This window comes from Aptenodytes forsteri, unplaced genomic scaffold, assembly GCF_000699145.1.
Source record: "Aptenodytes forsteri isolate BGI_AS27 unplaced genomic scaffold, ASM69914v1 Scaffold94, whole genome shotgun sequence".
Taxonomy (NCBI): Eukaryota; Metazoa; Chordata; class Aves; order Sphenisciformes; family Spheniscidae; genus Aptenodytes; species Aptenodytes forsteri.
In genome coordinates, this window is record NW_008795017.1 from 4,610,706 (window position 1) to 4,630,840 (window position 20,135).

At 37.1% G+C, this 20,135-nt stretch overlaps 1 protein-coding gene across 1 annotated transcript in view; it reads right to left on the reverse strand.

Moving 5' to 3' along the window:
* The window catches only part of ASAP2 (ArfGAP with SH3 domain, ankyrin repeat and PH domain 2), a 71,146-nt gene extending 53,382 nt beyond the window's left edge, over nt 1-17,764 (reverse strand). The window contains exons 1-4 of the mRNA XM_019471085.1: nt 17,725-17,764; nt 13,611-13,756; nt 4,361-4,435; nt 2,770-2,819 (exon numbers count right to left, since the gene is read on the reverse strand). Coding sequence (XP_019326630.1) covers nt 2,770-2,819; nt 4,361-4,435; nt 13,611-13,756; nt 17,725-17,764 — 311 coding nt within the window. The remainder of the gene's footprint in view (nt 1-2,769; nt 2,820-4,360; nt 4,436-13,610; nt 13,757-17,724) is intronic.
* Nucleotides 17,765-20,135: the final 2,371 nt, after the last annotated feature.

Below are 20,135 nucleotides of genomic sequence, written 5' to 3' on the forward strand. Positions count from 1 at the left end.
TATTAGGATTTTATTTTATTTCAATTATTAAACTATTTTTATCTCAACCCACGAGTTTTCTCACTTTTACTCTTCCGATTCTCTCCCCCATCCCACCAGGGGCAGGGGAGTGAGTGAACGGCTGCGTGGTGCTCAGTTGCCGACTGAGGTTAAACCATGACACATACAAGCAGCATTGGATTCAATCCCACAGACAGAAAATAAACACAATGTCAACATCACATTTTCAGGTCCTGAATGAAATAACACACACAACAGCGTTTCCAGGTATCCACTGTCCTTAAACTCAAATGAGAGTCCCCAGATATACAGATTCAAATACATTTTCTATGGGCATTTTCACTTCTCAAGTACTTAACTAAGTTAAAAAACAAATGAAAATATTTCTGGATAACCTGACTCTGAAACAGACCACCTGCTCTGACCAAACTGAGGATCAAAGTACAAATCTTTACATTACTGCAACATACTCATCCTGGTGAATATTCTATCAAAAATTCTAGAAGTATCAGAGATCTTGGTCCAGTAGTAACAGTGTTCTTGGTATATGTCCCAGCAGTGTGCAAATGTATTTTAAATTCTGCACATAAACTTTGTGGGATGTCACTATGAATAAGTTATACATAAGTAAACAAGCTTTCAGATCCAGCAATCAAGCACTGGTAGACAACAGCAGACTAAATTACAGGACTGTTCTCTATGGCTCATCCTCAGAGATCAACTACTGCCATGGGCAATGATTAGAAATCTTAATTACTTCAACAGCCGATAACTGGCACGGCACCAAATGAGATTGTTCACTGGTATTGAGAACATGAAACACTGGAGCCATCACAATCTTCGAAGGATTCAGACTGTCAGACTGGAGGTTTATCTCAATATTTCAGAATTTCTTGTTATGCAAATCCAGCTATAGCTAGGCAGTTTCAAAACCCAAAAGCCACTCAGGTCCTCCTCACAAACCAAGCCTAGAAAGCAGTAATTAGACCGTTCCCACTGTTATTCACAAAAGGAATAATGAAATTTAGCTAACTTGCTAAACTTGTTGCTTTTGTGAGTAAACCACCTACAGGAATAATTTCTGAAGACTGTTTGCACACGACTTCAGATGGGCCAACTCAGTAGGCACCAGAGAATCATTATAACTTTGTGCAATTAAAAAAATATAAAAAAAGGGTGCTAGATTCTCAGCCAATCGAGGTGGCTGGGGATCTGCAAGCTATTTATGGTAAACAGTGTCATCATATGTGATTCTTCTGGACCTGTATCATCAGAAATGGTCTGACACATGCAGCACTATCACAGAAGATCAAAGATGCTGGATGTGTGACATGAAACTCAACCGACAGCCAGAATCCAGGTAATACTGGAATAAGGAATAAAACCCACTACAAAATTCTACTTCAGAGACTATCAGCTGTGCTGATATGATTAACTTCGCCAACCCAGGAGACAACTGTTCCTGATGTAGGGCACTAAACCACTTGAAGATTTACAAGGTACCAAAATTAATTATATTTGATCTTAGCTGCTGAGCTTTGTTGACTCATTTGATTCATTTAGCTGGATATAAAATTCTGTTATTAAAACTGATTTTATAACTGTTTATATTGTGCATCAGGTACCTCCAAACAAGTGGCTTATGGTAAGTTGGGCTAGACACACAACATGAGACACAGTTGACAAGACTCAGATAGGTGTTCATCCACTTCTAGTACACAATACACCTGCTGAAAGCATCCAACCTTGGCATTAAATGCAGAAAACATCCATATCTTTAAACAAACTGCACTAATTAAATGTGGTTTACTAAGGTTCCTGGTACTGGACCAATCTGGAATCATATGCAGTTTTGGAATGGTAGCAGCAAACACCCCCACCAGCCTTACCACCTCATTGGTAAGTGCCAAAGGCTCAGCATCAAATAAGGTCTTCCTAGAGACCTCAGCATTGGGAACAGTCTCCTAAGATGTGCTAGAGCCAGAGACATTACAGAGTCATTACAAGGGTTTTAGGCTAACAAATCCAGAACTAAATCTTGACTTGCATACTCTTGGTATTTTTTGTTAAGACATTTCAAGGCATAAAGTATATAATTTCTTCTGTGCTCTTCAACTAAAGAAACTTGCTAATTATAGTGAGTTAGTCACTGATGAGGGGAAGAAAAAAACCACCACCAACAAATGCTTAAACGGACATCAAGTACAATTATGTTGCTGCACTTTTGGTAGGTAAAGGATGAAAACACAGGGTGGCTAACTTCTCATTTTATATAGTAGTGTTGTCCAAAAGTAGAGGAAGGCAGAAAAGGAAGCGGACTTTCACACGTAGTAGATTACAGGGTAGTAATACAGATACTATCAAAATTTTTTAAAAAATTCTTTCCCAATTAAAGCAAAACTTTCTCAATTGAAGTGGAAGAATATGCAGTGGAGGAACATGCATTGGGAGATTATGCTCATTACTTGGAACTTCATTAAGCAAAGAGGTCTACCACAGACACTAACTGTCATGGCACACAAACACACACACACACAAAAGACAATTTACTCATGAAATAAGTTGTATCTTACAGAATTTGAAATGATTGTGTCTATGCACTTGTGTTTTCACACTGCTCCAGGTTTTAAGAAAAAAAAAGAGGGGGAAAAAAAAAAAAACCTCAGCTTCCCAGCTAGGACTTCTGGCTGGAACCTTGACATTAAATAATGACCTTTATAGATTTCAGTTATACTTCCCTTTTAGATAAAAGTTTAAAAGATACATTACACTTTTGTTTCATAGTCCTTCCAAGCTTTATCAAAGGGTTTTTTCAGGTCCTGTCAAGAAAAAAAGAAAAAAATACAGTTATTTACATGAAAAATACTTTGGATCTAACAATGAAGACACACCTTGCAGCGCCTACTAGAATAATGGACTCCACTCTTTCTTGAATAGCTCACCTAAGGATTGTGTAAAAGCAATCTTGCACATAGGAAAAACAATCTTGTACACAGAATTAATACACTCGTTTTTAAAAGCATCTCTAGGATGCTTTTTACAGCTCCATTTTACTCCTTAAAAGGTATAACCACGTCATCCCAAGAGCACACTATGCAATTAATCGAATCAGCTATTTTATCACCATTTCATCTCTGGCTCCACTGGAAAGAAGCACCTGTCCTGAGGCTGTGGTACAGCCTTGGCTAAGGACTTGATTCATCCCACTAAAGTTAAAGAAATCAATTTCCCACTGACTTAATGGGAACAGTATAGGCCATATGGCTCGACATAACTAATTCTGTGAGAATTTTGAATTACTTATGTTCCAAATTCCTTTATTTTTTTCCCTCTGAAGAAGCCAATTTGGATAAAATGATCTTAACAAGTTGTAAAATTATTTCACTGATGTCTAAAAATGCAGCAGTTGAAATTCTGCTGGAGTTCAAGAGATCAGCCAACCACAACAAAATATTGTTAACTGTCAGACGCTGGAAAAACTTTGCAACTACAGATTACGAACTAATTCTTACATGTCAGCTAGTTATTTCAACAGTTATGAAATTAATTAAAGCAGCATTTGATTGTTTTCTCAAGTCAGGAACATGGGGCAACACTGTATTGTAATAAATGTATTTATTCTGACATAGAAAAGAGAAGAACAAGAGGAGTGAAATGTAGTAAGCAAGCAACACAAAGACAATAAGCCTATCTTACTAAATAAACTCTTTATCCTCCAGTAATTTACAGAGACCATTTTTAGTCTATGTACATTTTTCTTCTTCCTTCGATGTCCTAGAACAATAGCTGCCAGTCGCTTCCTGTTTGCTCAGTAGTAAATGAAGCATAAGCCAAATAAGTGTGTTGGCTATAGGCTTTGAAATTTATTATAAACATATCATCATTTGAGTCCTAAGTTGTTGTTATTTCAAATAGGAAATATCCTCAGGGCACAAATAGATTTCAGCTTTGTTAAGAAAAATCCTAGGCTCATGCAGTCTAATGTGTCTTTCTTAATAATCCATATAGTTCCAGGTAAGTTTAGAATCCTAAATAATAAATAAAATAATAATCCTTTTAAATAAAGTACTACCCCCTACTCAACTAGGTAAATATTTAAATTCTTACACCTCTATATCTCAGGGCTGCTTTTAAAGCTTCTCAAATGTTTTGTATACATAGTCAAGAGCATGCTGTATGTGAAACCACAAACAGAAGGGACGACTCAATCGACCAAAAGGAAAAAAAAAAAAATCTCGTTTATTAAGCTAATATGTTACTTTAGTATCCCATGCCTTCCATCAAGTAAGATTAATACACTAGCTAAATGTATTTATTGTACCAACAATAATTTTATATATAAATAAGAAGAGAAACATACCCCTTTTACTCCTTTCAGATCTCCCTTCAGCAAACTGTCCAATGGAAAAGTGATTATGTTGTTCATATTCTGAATCTGTAACAAGAAAATTACATCAAAACATTTAATATATTTTAACACAGAACATACACTGTCTCAATTCACATATTTCAGAAAGTTTCACAGGGAAATCTTATATATCATTTTCTTAACCGTGCTTTATGAAGACGTTTATCAGTACAGCCAGTAATCAAAGATGGGGGCAACATGAGTTGATTAAACTTACTCTGGAAACACTACAAGCCAAGCCAGCAGGAAACCTGCAGAATTACTGCTGATGATAAATATCTCATCCAACAGTGACTGCAAAGTAAGATCACTAACTTTTACATTGCCAGATTTCACTGTTCAAATTATATGAAAACAATCATACAATTTTTCAGTACTTATGTTTTAAGTTCATCAGTATATTTTAAATTAATCTTGTTTATTTTCCAGTCTCTTCAGACCTATTCCATAAAACCTATCTGCTATTCTCACAATACCTGGCATCTTACTCTGACAGCAGTTATAAAGACAAAGAATGCTGGCCTGTAAAAAAGCCCCATTCAAATATTTTCCAAGTATTTTTAAAAAGTAATACATCTGCCTTCTTTATCTCACACAAACTTTGAAATAAGGATTTTACAAGGTCTTGAGTATGCAAGTAACTCAAGAAGAAAAAAAATAATTTCAAATTAAGACAACAGTAAAATAATCATGGTTTTAGATAAGTATCTGTATGATAATATTTTGATAAGGAAAAAGAATGAAGAAAGACAGTAGGAATAAGACAGTAAGTAGCATACACCAGGAAAAGAAAGACTTCATGTCCAATCCTTTATGATTCAGGGAAAATGTTCAAGGTATGGGCCATGATGTCTAGGCACAGAGTTTAAACTGTAACAATTCAAATGGATTGCACTGAAGAGTAAAAACCAGAGTATTTTAGAACCACACAGTGGAAAAAATCAGAATAACTTTTGCAGCAGTTTGGTGAAGGTTGCCTTTGGTTGGGTTTCTTTTTTTGATGTTATTGTTAGCTGTTCTTTTAAAAAGTGATTTTTTCAAGAAGCACTGAAATGCATATATGAAGATGGATTTCAAACGTTCAAAGTACAGAAAGAACTTTGCATCATGTAGCAACAAATGCTTCTGTTTCTTCAGGAACAATGTCAGGAACACCAATGTCCCTTTTAGCATAACCGATCCAGAGAAGAAAGGACACTAACAGGAACTTCAAGAAAAAAATATTTCCAATTGTGATGCTTCAGCCTCCCCAGAATGGAAAAATACAAAATATTATCACCCTATAGTTACTTGGTGGCCTCACTAGAACAGACTCAGATGTCCCATCCCCAGTGGTACTCAACAGCTGCTATTAAAACAAACAAACAAAGCCCCCAAACCCCCACCCTTCCTCTTCAAAGATACTACCTTACTGTATGTGCTTGAAATTTCAGCCAGCAATCAAAGAGAAAGTGAACATACATCAATTTTAAAGGTTAAAGAGACTGCCTCTGCATGGGAAGGTTGAAGAAATATAGAAAATCTGGTCTTTTAAACTGTTACCACGAATCACATTTCCCCTCCTCCACCCTACTTTTCTTCCTCCCCAAAAAGCTGCAGGACTCAACCACAGCCCTTTAAACTCTCTGTGTTTTTTTTTTTTTAAATAATTCCTATAAAAATTGAATGAGCAACATCTACACATGCTTAGCTGGCAGTGCTGGAAACCATCCACCTCATAACTTCTCAGCAGTATGACAACATCTGCATATCAACACAACCATGCTCAAAGTTAATAAAATTATATGTTGTATATAGGAGATAGTGATATAGGAGATAAGTGAAAAGGTTTAAAACACACAAAACTTAGGTAAAAAAAAAATGAAAACTTCTAGAAGAAGACAGGTACACCTATGGACACGCACATCCAAATGGCTACCCAGGTGGAGAAGCAGAAGAGGTCTCATCTAAGATATCATCTTATGCAAAGTTTTCTACCTTGTTATTCTATTTTATTAGTATGATGCAGTCAAATGTCTAACCTAAAGATCAATACCTTCATAGCCTCCATTTAATTATTCTTCAAATCCAGATAAATAGGTGCAAAGCAAGAATAAAGCATTTCTCAACAGCAGACTCAAGACAACTGTTTTTTCCTTAAGTCAGAAAAGAAAAAATGTCAGACCCTGGAGTATTATCCCAGACATATTCATGTAAACATCAATCAACCTCCAAAACAGTTCTGGATGTTTCCTAGAATTTCAAGTCATCGGGCCTGAAGTCCAAAGCAACTTTAAAAAAAAGAATAGGAGAAAAAACCCAACATTCTTTTTAAAAGTTTGGAGAATATTTGCCTATTCAAATTAATTCCTTCTGTGTGCTATAACCTGTATATTATTATCAGTCTATCGTATTCCCTATGCTCCTATTTTATTTGCAACAAATGTAAACATACATAATGCATGAACCTGTCATTATTAACCTAGTTAGATGAATCATACTTGCTCATATTTATAAATCAGCAAGCAATATACAGAAGAAAGATCTTACATGTTTTTCCCCTCTTTCTTGAGAAGCTTAAGCTGAACTATCTAAAAATATAGACCCATTTTTGGCATGCAAAGAAGCATTAATATGCTGCAGCTCCTACTCTGTGTGTACACAGGGAGCTAAAACGTATACAACTGCCTCTACATTTTGACTATTTTATGTTTTAAAATAGTCTTTAAAAAGAAACATGCACAAAGGTGCAGGAAAGCTTCACAGAAATTAAAGTCATCCTGTGTCAGAGGAACACTAGCAAGTTCCATCTGTTTTAGAAAAAAAGAAAGAAAAAAAAAAATAGTTGACCTGGTTTCCACTTCCAACACTGCTGCTTGGCAGACTCACAGTTTTCCTCTGATAGCTTCCAACAAGATAAGATGACAGAGACAGGGTAATAAATTAAAACTTCCTAAGTTGGAGAAGGCTCAGAGGAGGAGAAGAAGAAACGGCAGGAGGGAGAACGTAAAAATAAACAAACATGTAGCTGCCAGAACTGATGGCAGAGGCAACAGGTCAGCCAACGTTTGCGAAGGGGAAAGAAGATTTACAAGTAGTTTAAGAGCCTACGGCTAAACACTGAAGTTCTTCATTTGCCAGCCCCCCTGATCACTTTAATGAGTCTTTTCCAGAATAGCTTTGGATACTGGTGCCTGCAGTAGGTTTTGTTTTCTAAATCCAAGGCGGGGGGGGGAAGCCTTTTCAATACTTCAGAAGTTAAATACTTTTCTTAACACGCAGATAAATAGAGCAGACCTTAGAACATCTTCTACTTAAACTAAAATTCAGGCAGTCGAACAGTGTATGATATGACTCCTATTGCCATTACTAAATTCTAGATGCAGTCCATGTACTTGGCTGTGGGCTTCTCAACCACCAATGAACTCGGGGGTGCACAAGTGACAGTAGTACTGCCTACTGACAAATCATTGTTTAAGTTATTTTCATTTTTTTATGGCAAGTACTATTGGATTTAATACTTTCCAAGAGTTTTCCCAGGGATATGAGCTTTAGTAAGACAAGGCAAATCAACACAGCAGGGAGCAAGTGGAAATCAGAACATCCACTATAGATGAGACGCAGTTTGTTTGTCTGAACTTCAAGCTTTTAACATCTAACCCCAAGACTTCACAAAATCATGTAACAAAGACTTGTAGCACAAACTTTCATCTTTGCACCATGCCTCCCTCTCGCACACAAGGACACAACACTGCCTTTCCGCTGTCCTCACCCCCTGCCCTACCTGCAGCGCAGTGGTGTGTCCATAGCACAAACTGCGTCCCACCATGCCGGTGCCTGAGGTGGGACATCACCCACCACCCAGGTATGCCATAGGAAAAGTGGCTCCAGCGAAGCAGGAGCTGAACACCACTAAGTGTGCACATGGAGCTGCTGGCTCAGCTGCCTAGAAAAATGCCTTCGCACAAGGTATCAAGTGTTGCCACCAGGTATACAACTTGGAAACAGCCTCTGTACCACCACCGATACACAGACTACAGGCTGGGAACTTCTCTACTAGGAAGTGCAAGCACAAAATGACAGGAAATAAATTTTTAAAGGTATTCTTATAAGCATAAAGTGAAGAATTTTAAAAGCAAAGGAAGAAAGAGAATTGAGGTTATTCCAGACCATCTTCCCTGCCAGTGGAAAATTCTCAATTGCACATTTTCTAACCTAGGTTAAAACACCTAAGTGGTAAGCTTCTATTGCTTTCTCTGGGACACTTCATCTGATATTTTCACAGTGAGATCCCATTTATATGCAATTTATTATTTTCCTCTTCCACAATCACAGTTATCTGTGAGGCAAACCATACATTTCCAATTCTTCTAAGCTTTCTTCACAAATCAACCTATTCAAGCCCTGATAATTTTTTGTTACTGTCCTCTGAATTTCTTCCAGTTGGATCAATATCTTGTTGGCAAAGAAATAAAGATAAGATTCCAGGTGGAGCTGAACCCATGCCACTAAGGAGGAATTATTACAACTCGGTTTATATCCTTACAAGCGTAAATCAAACAGTACTCTTATATTTTTCCTCTCACCATTAAGCCAATCTTTCCTCAAGTGCACCAGTGAAAAACAGAAACACCACAACTTAAATCTTTGTTTCACATATAATACTCCAACCTCAAATATGTATATCTGTAGCTTTTTTTATGCACTTAACTGAGTCCTTCTAAACAAAATATGCTTGTGAAGGTTCTGGCACCAAACATTTTTTTAAAAACCTTAGTCTGAACTGTTACCCTGGAAAGAAAATTCTGGGCATAAATTTCTTAAGTTCATTATATAATACACAAAAAATACTTCCTTCAGTTTTGTTATTTGTTACCTTTTACATTTAAGCAAATCTCCTTTCTTCCTACATTTAAAAAATGAAGTAAAACAGGAGCATATGGTCAGAAAAATATTATCACTGTTCTTCCATTTCTCCTGGCTAAAAATCCAAGGATTATTAATAGAAAAACTTCTCACATGGAATCTCTTCCTCTCAGCTACCTTCCACAAAGAGGAAATATCAGATTCCAGCCCCTCAATCCAGCATGTTTCATTAGCTTTAAATTTAAGTAAATGAAAAAGAAAGGACAAGTGTATGTAGAAGAACAACAAATACAGAAAATGGAATTTGTTAAATAGCTACTTCATCTTCACAGATCAAACCCCTTTTCAAGGAGTGCCGACAAAGATGACAGCCAACTACAGATTTTAGTTGAAATATCAGATTCCAGCCCCTCAATCCAGCATGTTTCATTAGCTTTAAATTTAAGTAAATGAAAAAGAAAGGACAAGTGTATGTAGAAGAACAACAAATACAGAAAATGGAATTTGTTAAATAGCTACTTCATCTTCACAGATCAAACCCCTTTTCAAGGAGTGCCGACAAAGATGACAGCCAACTACAGATTTTACTTCTTCTTGGTGTAGCAATCTAAGAATAGGATTTAAAGGAAAAAATATTTAAAGTGCAAACACATTGCAATGAGCCTGACCTTGTCCTAACATTTTTCATATTAAGACTCACACCTTTATCACTTGGCACTAAATTTATTAGGAAGACAGAGTAATTAACACAATAAGAAAGTGTCATACAGACCTAACCACCTGGGAACTGTGGGTACTACCATTCTGTCAGGAATTAGCACCGAGGTTACCATCAAGAAGCAATACTGTACATGCCACAAAAGGTATCGTGTTACCTCTGAAAATGCCTCTAGTATTTTCTGATAGTTCACTACCAAAAAAGATATACTGATTGCTCAGTCTTCTTAAAAACATTTCTAATCCAGAAGCTGGAAGAAAAATTTGTAGCTTGATATTGGAGCTATGGCAAGAGAAAAAAAATTGCACAGTATATCATAAACTGATCCAAACAATGCAAACAATGTGTTAGAAAGGCTAAAGTGAGTAGTTACGAGGACCTGATATACAGTTAATGTCAATTTATTTCTTCTCTTAAAGATGTTTTATAAATCACTTCAAATGTGAACAAAGTTCTTCAAAGTTTTTTTGAGTTTTACACACTATTTAAAAGTGCACACATAAAAGAAGCATAGCAAAACACATATAAAAAACCCAAGACCTGAACTTTAACTTGAATAGTTTACAGTTGAATAATTGGATTCCAAGGAAAAAAAACTTCAGCTGTTAATGAAATATTTTAAAACATTGATGCCTTGATAAGTCTACGAAAAACATCAAGTCTTTTGGGAAACCTTTAAAAATATTAGAGAAAACAAGAACCTAAAACCCCTGTTAAAGCAGAACAACTGCATAATGGCTTTCCTTTATCTTACTAAAGACAAGTTTAAGGAAAGTCTTTTTGCAGAAGCACTTCAGAGCTACAGCTGAACACATCAGCTCCTAGAAACAAAAGCAAAATATATGACGAAGCAAAACTTGACAGTAGCCCTAAAGTTTTGCCAGTGTTAATAGCTTTGGCATCTGTTCCAGTCTGAACATGTCCTCTCACTTCCTTGCAGATTCCCCACTCATTTCAGCTAAAATCTTCTGTGGAAATTCAGCACCCTATGAAACTCCAGGGACAGGTCTATTTAAAAAGAGTACCTTTCAGAATGTTTTTTTAACAGCAGCAGGTTGTATGGCCCTGGCTACATTTTTGATGAAACTATTTACAACCAAAATATGTTGGGTGCCACAAGGAAACACCAGAGGAGAGGAATGTTTTTACTGCCAACATGCTTAAAGCGTTCAGAGTTGGTTACTTCACCACACTGTGAGAATACACGGGGCTTGTTTCACATATGGCTATGACTATAAAAAAATATCACCCCAAATTATTTCCAACTACTGTATAGGACTTTTTACACTAGTCAATACCCTCTTAGAAAACTAGACCTCCATCAGTGAACTTATGTACAGATTTTCAAAGTGACCAGTTACCAACAATTTATTCTAGTGGTATTAACTTCTAATAGGCAATTACATAAAACTATAATTTTGTTTCATAATTCTAGAATTCTTGTTTATAAATACGGTATTTTCAAGCAATAATGAAGTTTACATCTTTTTTTCATATGTATTTCTTTCTGGAGGAAACTATTTTCCTCAAGAGACACCAAATTCAAAGACCATTAGGTTCCTCTCTTTATTCAGTTTTCCTTTGCTAGTCAGGAGAAAACAAAAAACTTCAAACCTCAACAATATGAAGCATATTAGGAAAGAGCAGAACCTTACAGAGACCTGTCCTTCACCAGACAGTATTAAAGAAGAGAGAAGGTGCCTATGCTATTGCAATGTAAAAAAAAAAAAAAAGTACATTCATATCCATGCAAAATTATTCGCTTCAAAAATAGAGAAAATCAGAATCACAAACTGAGAAAAACTAAAGACTTAGCTACTATCTCACGACATATCCTCTTCTTATACATACAAACTGAAGCAAAAATACATAGTTGCTAGTGAAAAGCAGCACACAGCAAAAAGATTTAGAAATGTTCCTTGAAGACACACAAAACGCTTACATGGATAAGAAAAGGTAATAAAAACATTCATCCCACTTCCTATAGTATTTATTTTGTTTCTATTTTCCTTTCCGGTTTGTGGAAGAAAAGTTATTCTTGTCAGAAACATTTTGCAAAGATAGCAATTACTGTTTTTAAGAGAACAAATAGCTAAGATTTTTGGTAAAACGGCAACATTTTTTAACTTTTAAAAGTCTCCTTGAAATATAATACGTTAAAAGGTTTTTCTGGGGAGGGGGGTGCAGCTTTTAGTAGATTGCTTTTTAAAACCACCTAAAGATCACATTTCCTAGATCCATTTGCCTAATGAAGTCACCATATTGCAATTAATATATGATAGAGAGGGGTTTTTGGTCAACAGAAGGTATCAATTGGAAGACCCATTCTATTTCCCCTCCCATATGAGCAGTCTACCTCTATATGGGAGACTCAGGATAACTAACTGACTCACACTCAATAAGGAAGCCTCTTCTGATATGTACTCTCAGATAGTATTTGCACATCCAGAGATATTCAAATCAGTATGACCAATATGAAATACATTTCACTGTTGATAAATACATCTGGGGCTAGATTCTCTCTCATCAATATCACGATTGGGTAAAAAGAGAGGACAGCATCAGGGAGTGAATGGGACTGCCCTAAATCCCATCAGCTGGAAACATTCCCCAAAGAATTGATTATGACCAGCTGGCTGCAAACTACAGACATTTGGTGCAGACTCACAAAAGCATTTGACATGTCTCCACCCCACTGATTTCAGCAGGGACAGACTTTTAAATGCTTGTAGGAATCTGGGTCATCTTCCCTTCCTAGCCCCTGGTTTAAGAGTTCTGTGGTTTCAAGTAAATTTGGGACTTACTCAGACGTGGGAAAGCTCTAGCTAGTAGGATGTAGTCAGAATCTGTTCTTTCTGTGCCCTCTGATTAACATGAAATTGAGGCTGAAAATTCTCCATTCATAGTTAAAACTTCTGTTCTTCCATTTGGCTCCATCCCATTTGGCTCACTGAAGGGTGCTTTTAAGCCTTACTGGCTTCAGTTGCAGGATTGGTCCCCAGTGGACACTATTGTCATTATAGCGTTTTGGCTCACAAGGGTGCTTTTAAGCCTTACTGGCTTCAGTTGCAGGATTGGTCCCCAGTGGACACTATTGTCATTATAGCGTTATGTTTGATTTTGTTTTCCTGACTCTCTTCCCTGAGAAGCAAAAGACTCTCTCTTCCAGGGACACTCAAATCTCCCTTTATAAATACAAACGGAAAGTGTGAAAAAGTAAAGTAAAAGTAACATGAACACAGAGCAAACCAAGTTGGGTTTTGCTGGTTTTACAATTTTAAAGCAATTTGGTATGTGCGTTTTATAATACATGTTATAACTACTTTATTGTGGGAAGCTTTTAGACGTGAGAATTGTTGGAAGAGGATTTTTTGTCGGGTTTGTTTGGTTTTTGTGGTGGTTTGGTTTTTGGGTTTGGGGGGGGTTTTATTTTGGTTTGGTTTTTTGGGTTTGGGGGTTTTTTGAGTTTTGCAAGGGGAAAGGCTAGGGCATGAGACATTTTCCTAAGCTGAGAATTTTTTAAGAACAGTGGTTGCTAAAACACAAATTGTCTTCAACATGAAGAGCTGTTATAATTCAGAAATACAGGCTTCGTAATGGCCTTAAAATTTCAACATGTTTTTCTTAAGTAATTCTTACCAAATTTTTGAAGAGTGCAGTTAATTCCTTTGTAAACACAGAAAATTTTAAAAATGCTGTTCCCAAATCTGGGTCATCCCTGCAAACACAGTTGCCTCCGAATTTCTCCAGTGCTTGTGTATACTGTTCTTCATTTTCCACGTGAGCTTCAAAAAGAGCAAAACATGAAAATATCATCAGTAGATAAAAAGTTATTGAAAGCACAATTGAAGTTTTTTTAAAAAAAACTTTTCAGAAGATTTCTTGCTAAAAATGTTTACTTGATACAATAAACATTTATTATTTATATTTTAACGCTGATATGCCAGAAAGATGACGTATCTCACTAATTCTGGTTTACGTGTATCTATCCACATGCTGTACAAAGGACAATGTGTCATCAAGACAAGACAATCATCTGACAGGTATCCACTCTAGAAAGACCCACAATATTTCTCCACCATACCGGAGACCGCATAACAATTCCCAACTCCTATAATGAACTTTTAGAGTCTTTTATTAACATTCTCTAATTTTAACTCTGTGCTGTTATGCTTAACTGTGTGCTGAACAAAGAAACAGGAGATCAATTGTGTTGGCAGAGTCCTGGATCTCTACAATAGAAGGCAATAGATCAAATAACACTCTCAGGTCATCTTAGGAAATGGGACTATAAACTACATTACAGATGAGGACAAACCCCATATCTATGTTAGCTCTCTGATTCAGAGCAGCAGGGGAGATCTGAAGCAAACCCTAGCAGTCTGCATTTACCACAGGCCAGTTCAGGTCTCAAAGCACTTTTGGTTCACGACAACTAGATTCCTTTCTGAGACAACAAAACCAGAAGCTCTGCCCCAGAAGCACTAGGTTCTGATTCAGACACTAGGTTCTGAATCACTGTGTGGGCTGCACCAATGCAAGTCATCCAGTACACACCTAACGCTTCTGCCTTTCAGAAAGGTTTGAGCTGCACGTGTTGGGGGGTTATTCAGCCCAGGGAATGAGAGGAAATCTAGGCCTAAAGCAAGTTCCCCTGATTCAAATATAAAGGAAAACTGAGGGGCCTCAGTCTTAACTACTTCGACCTACTGATTCACTCCTAGGACACCAGATTACTTGCTTGTTTAGACAGGCATAAAATGTCAATTTGATCTGTGGAATAAAACAAAAAGTCTTTCTGAACCCAAGCTTAGTGACCATGTCAAGCTTAAGCACATGGACAAAGCACACCAAGTTGGCACCTGAGAAAGTTAATGTTGCCTATTTCTTACTCTAGCTGTGGCCAATTTCTAACACTTCAAAGGAAGTCAGGGAAAAAACCCACACCCTAGAAAACAAATGATGCATTAATAAGAACAAAGACCCTTTCTTGGTCATTACACGAGACCAGCATAAACCCTGAAGATTATTTAGAGAGGATTAATCTGTTCAAACAAGCAATGATCCAGTTTCATTTCAAGCCCATTTGTCAACATATTTAATATCCAAAGGATTCTTGATGCAATGTCCTTTCTCCAAATTTCTATGAATTAGTTCAATAAACCTAGCATACTCCAACTTAAAAACAAGCCTGTCCACATCACTATTTGGACAGCTGTTCAAGAACTTTATTTCTCAAGTGGCTACAAATTTTCTCTAATTTCCAATATATGAAACTAAACCCCTGTGGAGTAGTGGTATAATATCGTCTAATTAAAGACTGTCATAATGTACATGCAGAATTGAAGTTACACAAACAGCATTAATTCTACAAGTTTCTACCTTGAGTGCTTGAATTTGCAGCCTGTAAAAGATAGTTTGCATATAGCCATTCAATTTAAAAACTAAGTCCTAGCATTGAACTGTACTTATTTTTCCTCAGCATCAACAGCAGGGGCTGAGCACTTACCAAACTTTTTGCTACTTGAGCTGTAGGATGAAGTAAGGATGTTCAACCAATACTACTGTGTGACGTACACACACCTGAACAAGCTTTGAATGAACTGGCACAGACAGCAAAAAATAGGATGTGGCAGGTCACAACTCCTCTAGTTTACACAGCTACCCCGTAAGGTGAATTATTTCCATATTGCTTTCTGTATTCTTACTGCTTCCTGCATCCAGATTAGCATATTTGAACCCAGGTGAGGGAGGAGGACAGGGCACAGTTCATACAGCAAAAAGAGAAGGCTGCCACTGCATGAAAACAAGGTGAAAAGGCTGCTACCATGGATTGTTGTAGTTAGATGTGCAATCAGCAGCTAAACCATGCTGACTTTTTACCTTAAGAAACAAGAGCTTTTTATTCCATACAGCATCCCCAAGAGTTTTCTATTCCGCAGCATCCTAGGGACCGTTCTTCTGGATCTATGATGTATCAGATTAAACAAAGCCAACAAACCAGCAGCTCAACAGCAGTTCTGAGACATTCCTCAGAATGCTGATGGTAGTTATTGCAGCAATACTATTAGCTGAGCTGGTACTCCACAAGTCCTTCTGAAGAACATAAAATTATATTCTTTCATGGAACCTTTCAAAATACTCTCCCTGCCCTATGGTTTCTTCCTGATGGATTTTAAAAGTTTCTCTACAAACAAAAGGTTTGGAATCCATAAAAAAAAGAAATCTTAGCTAGGTTTGTTTGAGGGTTTAGAGGCTTTTTTTAAGTAGGAAACTAAATCATGTACAAATTGGAGTCACTAGCTAATCCTCCATAACAGTTTCTAAATTCACACATTTAAAAAGAAAGCCAAAACATGTATACTTAATACTCAGGGAACCTATATTAAAAATCCAGTAACTGTTCTTACGAGTGCAGGGCCACAGTTTTTGTTTTGTCAAAAGAAACCCCAAGAGCTGGCAAGTGGCTGAGTTAGTGATATTTCTGATGGTGGAAGATAAATGCCTCCAAACCTTTATTGTCAAGATTGGGCAGCATGAATTTAAAAACTAGGCAAGGTACTGATTTTATGCAAAAACTGTAGTGATTTGCTACAATGCTCTAACAAGTACACTGGTTATGAGGCATAGTCAAGCACTTAAAAATTAAAACAAACAAACAAACAAAACAGATGAAAGGGTGCCAAATAAGTATGTAACAGATGAGACAGCTCCAGACAAATCTTAAACTGGACCCTCCATGGTCCAAAGGTAACAGCTTCATTATGTTAGGCAAGAAGGAACTTCCTTTCAATTAGCTGATAAGAATTATACCACAACAGCAGTTCTTGTTATAACCTTCTATCTGAACACCAACATGCTCACAAGTTCTGTCAGATACTGGTGGCTCTCCAAGGTCTTCAGGCCTATCTATTTTGCATATAATACAGGTTTTGTTAGCTCTAATTGCTATGAACTGCAAAGCGAGAACAAAAGCCAACAAAATGCTGTTTCTTATCCACAAAAACAAATGCTGTTTCTTATTCACAAAATGCTGCTGATCCACAAAAACAAAAGCTTCAGTTATTTTTTCATAGAAGATAAACACACAAAACTCTATGAGATTGGCACATATATGAAAATGCATGCAGCAACAGTTCTTTGTATATTCATCAGCGTTGTAAGAGAAATATCTGACTTGGGGCATTCATGACAATAAAAAATTGCAGCTCATCAGCTCTCTCTTGTCATGAAGTTCTCAACATACATAACTGGAAGCCATCAGGAAGGATGAGGTTTCACAAAGCAGTAGAGCCTATGTAGCTTCTTATTGCTGCCAAAGACAGTAATTTCACCCCTCCCATGCCCTCAGCTTTCGATGATACATATGCCTCACCACTTCAGGTGGTCATCTAATCCCAGCTGATTTCACTGCATATGCAGCTTTATATGAGCTAAAAAATCTCGTCTAGGGATCTGCCAAGCACGAGGGGTGGCAGAAGGAGCAGGTAGCCCAGACCTGGTGGAAAGAGGAGAGCACGGCTTCCCCACTTGGTAGCAGTATGCCAGCTAGATAGGTTCAGCTACCTCACAAAATTTCATCCTTACTGAGCTCATGATCAAGTAGCTAGTTCAAGACTGCTATTTAAAATGTACATTTTTCTCTTCTCAGAGTTACCCATATAACTCTTTCTGATTCAGTAAGACAACTGACTGTTTAAATCTTCCAATTTCACAAATATAAACTACCAGGAATGTACTACCATGTACTTACCCAGACCAGATATGTTTATGGCTTTGACAGATTTCTTCATTTTATAGAGAACAGTTCGGTCAACATCCAGAGCCTAAAACAAAAGAGAAAAATTAAATGTGAAATACTGGATTGTCCCCTTGTAAACCTGTGCCCTGGAAACCTTCTGTAATTATAACACTATTACGTTAGTTAACTTTATTTCTGTAATTAATAAATTACTTGTCAGTTCCTCCCACCCACATCCATACAACCTATTCTGTCCCCCTGTGGACAGAAATACATCATCCCTCCTATGCCGGTGACCAGCATCGCGTATACCCAGCACCATCTAAAATGAAACTATTTACACAATATCTTCTTCCTATGTTAAATTATTAAAGCAGCTTAAAACAGTTTCAACCCATCATATGTTCTGACACTGCTGAAGAAACAAGCAATATCACTTCCCCAGGCAGAATATTAAAACTAGAATTTAATTTCAGTTTTCCGGAATAATTTAGTTAATTAATTGCACTCCCAACCATATGAACTTTCTCACTGCTGCGCTGAACAAAATAAATTGCATATCTCTCAAACATCCTTCACACATTTTATCACTAGGCAAAGCTTTCACCAACACAACATAAAATTCAAGTTTAAATCCTGTCCAGCATACTCAAGCACTTATAACCAATTTCTTTCAAAGAAAGAAGTGGAAGCAGGCAACCATTTTGCTTACTGAAGTGAAATATGGGCAGACCCAAAAATGTACAATTGTTCCGGAACAGAGAAGCAGAATTACAGTTATACAAATGATTTAAAACAAACAAACAAACAAAAAAAAACCCTTTGTGAAACTGCAAGAAAATTCAAGTATGAGTTCCAGAGATAGTAATGTCTTTAGACCCCACTGAAGAACAATACTGAACACTACAAATTATATTACACCAAGAGCTGTTTAGCATGATACATGCTAAAAAAGCAAACAAAAAGCACCAAATTAATTCCAGTTTTCATTCAAAAGATTTCAGTGAATTGCAGCAGCTACACATCTGACCTACCATTGGTTTATTGTTAATAATTTGTGTAAGAGAAATGATGCAGAAAAGTCAGTCCCGAGGACCCTATGCACTTATTTCAACATACTGAATGCAAAAGGAAATATTATCCCTCATATTTATGGGAGTATTCTTAAACTGAATCCGTTCAGACCATAAATAGCTGGGCAAAATCTTTGCAGCATTCCATGGAAACCAACAGATTTAGACGTTGCCTTAACGTTAACGTTACAGTGTTATGGTATTACTATATTCATTGAAGTTTTACCTCCAGCATCTTTATAGTTCACATCTGAAACATATTAGCAGCAGAAGTGCAGAGGCCTTTTCACATGGAATTCTGAAGTACAGAGGAAGGGAAAAAAAAAAACAAAAAAACTAAGAAAGCCCATAAAAGTCACACACAGCTCTATTCACCCTCATCAGCAATTTGAATTGCATGCACTATAACAAACCTCTATACAGTGCGATCTCAAAGGTTAGATTAGTCACCTGTCTGGATGGGAGTACACGAAGTAAACTCCCTCATTGTGTATTCAGTGATTTCTAAAAATAACCTCAGAAAAGTACCATCTGATCAGCTGACTACAGAGGAATGATAATTTCATCGACGACTGCATCGAAGGGCAATTACCCTCTTGGAGACAAAGCGAAAGGAATGTCTCCAACTACAAGCATTACAAGTAACAGTCCAAAGAGAAGAGAAGGCTGACGGCCAGAGACTTAAAAGTTATAGATTCAGTTGCCAGCTAAGTCTCAGATTTGTGTGTGCAGTTGATAAATTCTTTAATCTCTGCATCTTAGTTTGGGGGAGGGAGAGAAGAAAAAAAAAAAAGACGACAATACTTCTTAAAAAAGAGAAGTGTTGGAAGGATAAACACATTGGATGAATTATGAACCACTTGTACTACTGTGGTCAGGGATCCAGACAGACCTATGGATTCATAAAATCTTCTGGCCCATGACTGCCTCAGTCAGAAAGCACAGAAGCTCAGTAAGGGAAAAACTTCAAGTTTTTCTCTTCCTCAACCAAAGTCACCATTTAGGTTTGCAACTTCTCTCAACCAACTCCCACTTTCCCTGGGATTAGGCAGTAGAAGAGCAAACCCGTAAGGCACAGCATAGTCAGAGTCCAACAGAAATGATAGCTAATGCCCCTAACACACCAGTGACGGCAATTCAAGCATCGGCTATCTCAGCCAGCCAGTCCACATAAAAATTCAAAACAAGGATGACAGGAACAAAAACCCCACAGACAGTACCGAGGGCAACAGAACAAGCAAAACCTAAAGCCCTAATGTGGTGAAAATGTACAGGACTGCCAGGTCAGGCTTCCTTAGGTCCTCCCTTCTTCCCCCGCCTGCCTTTTCAGCTGTGCCAGTGCAAGTACTT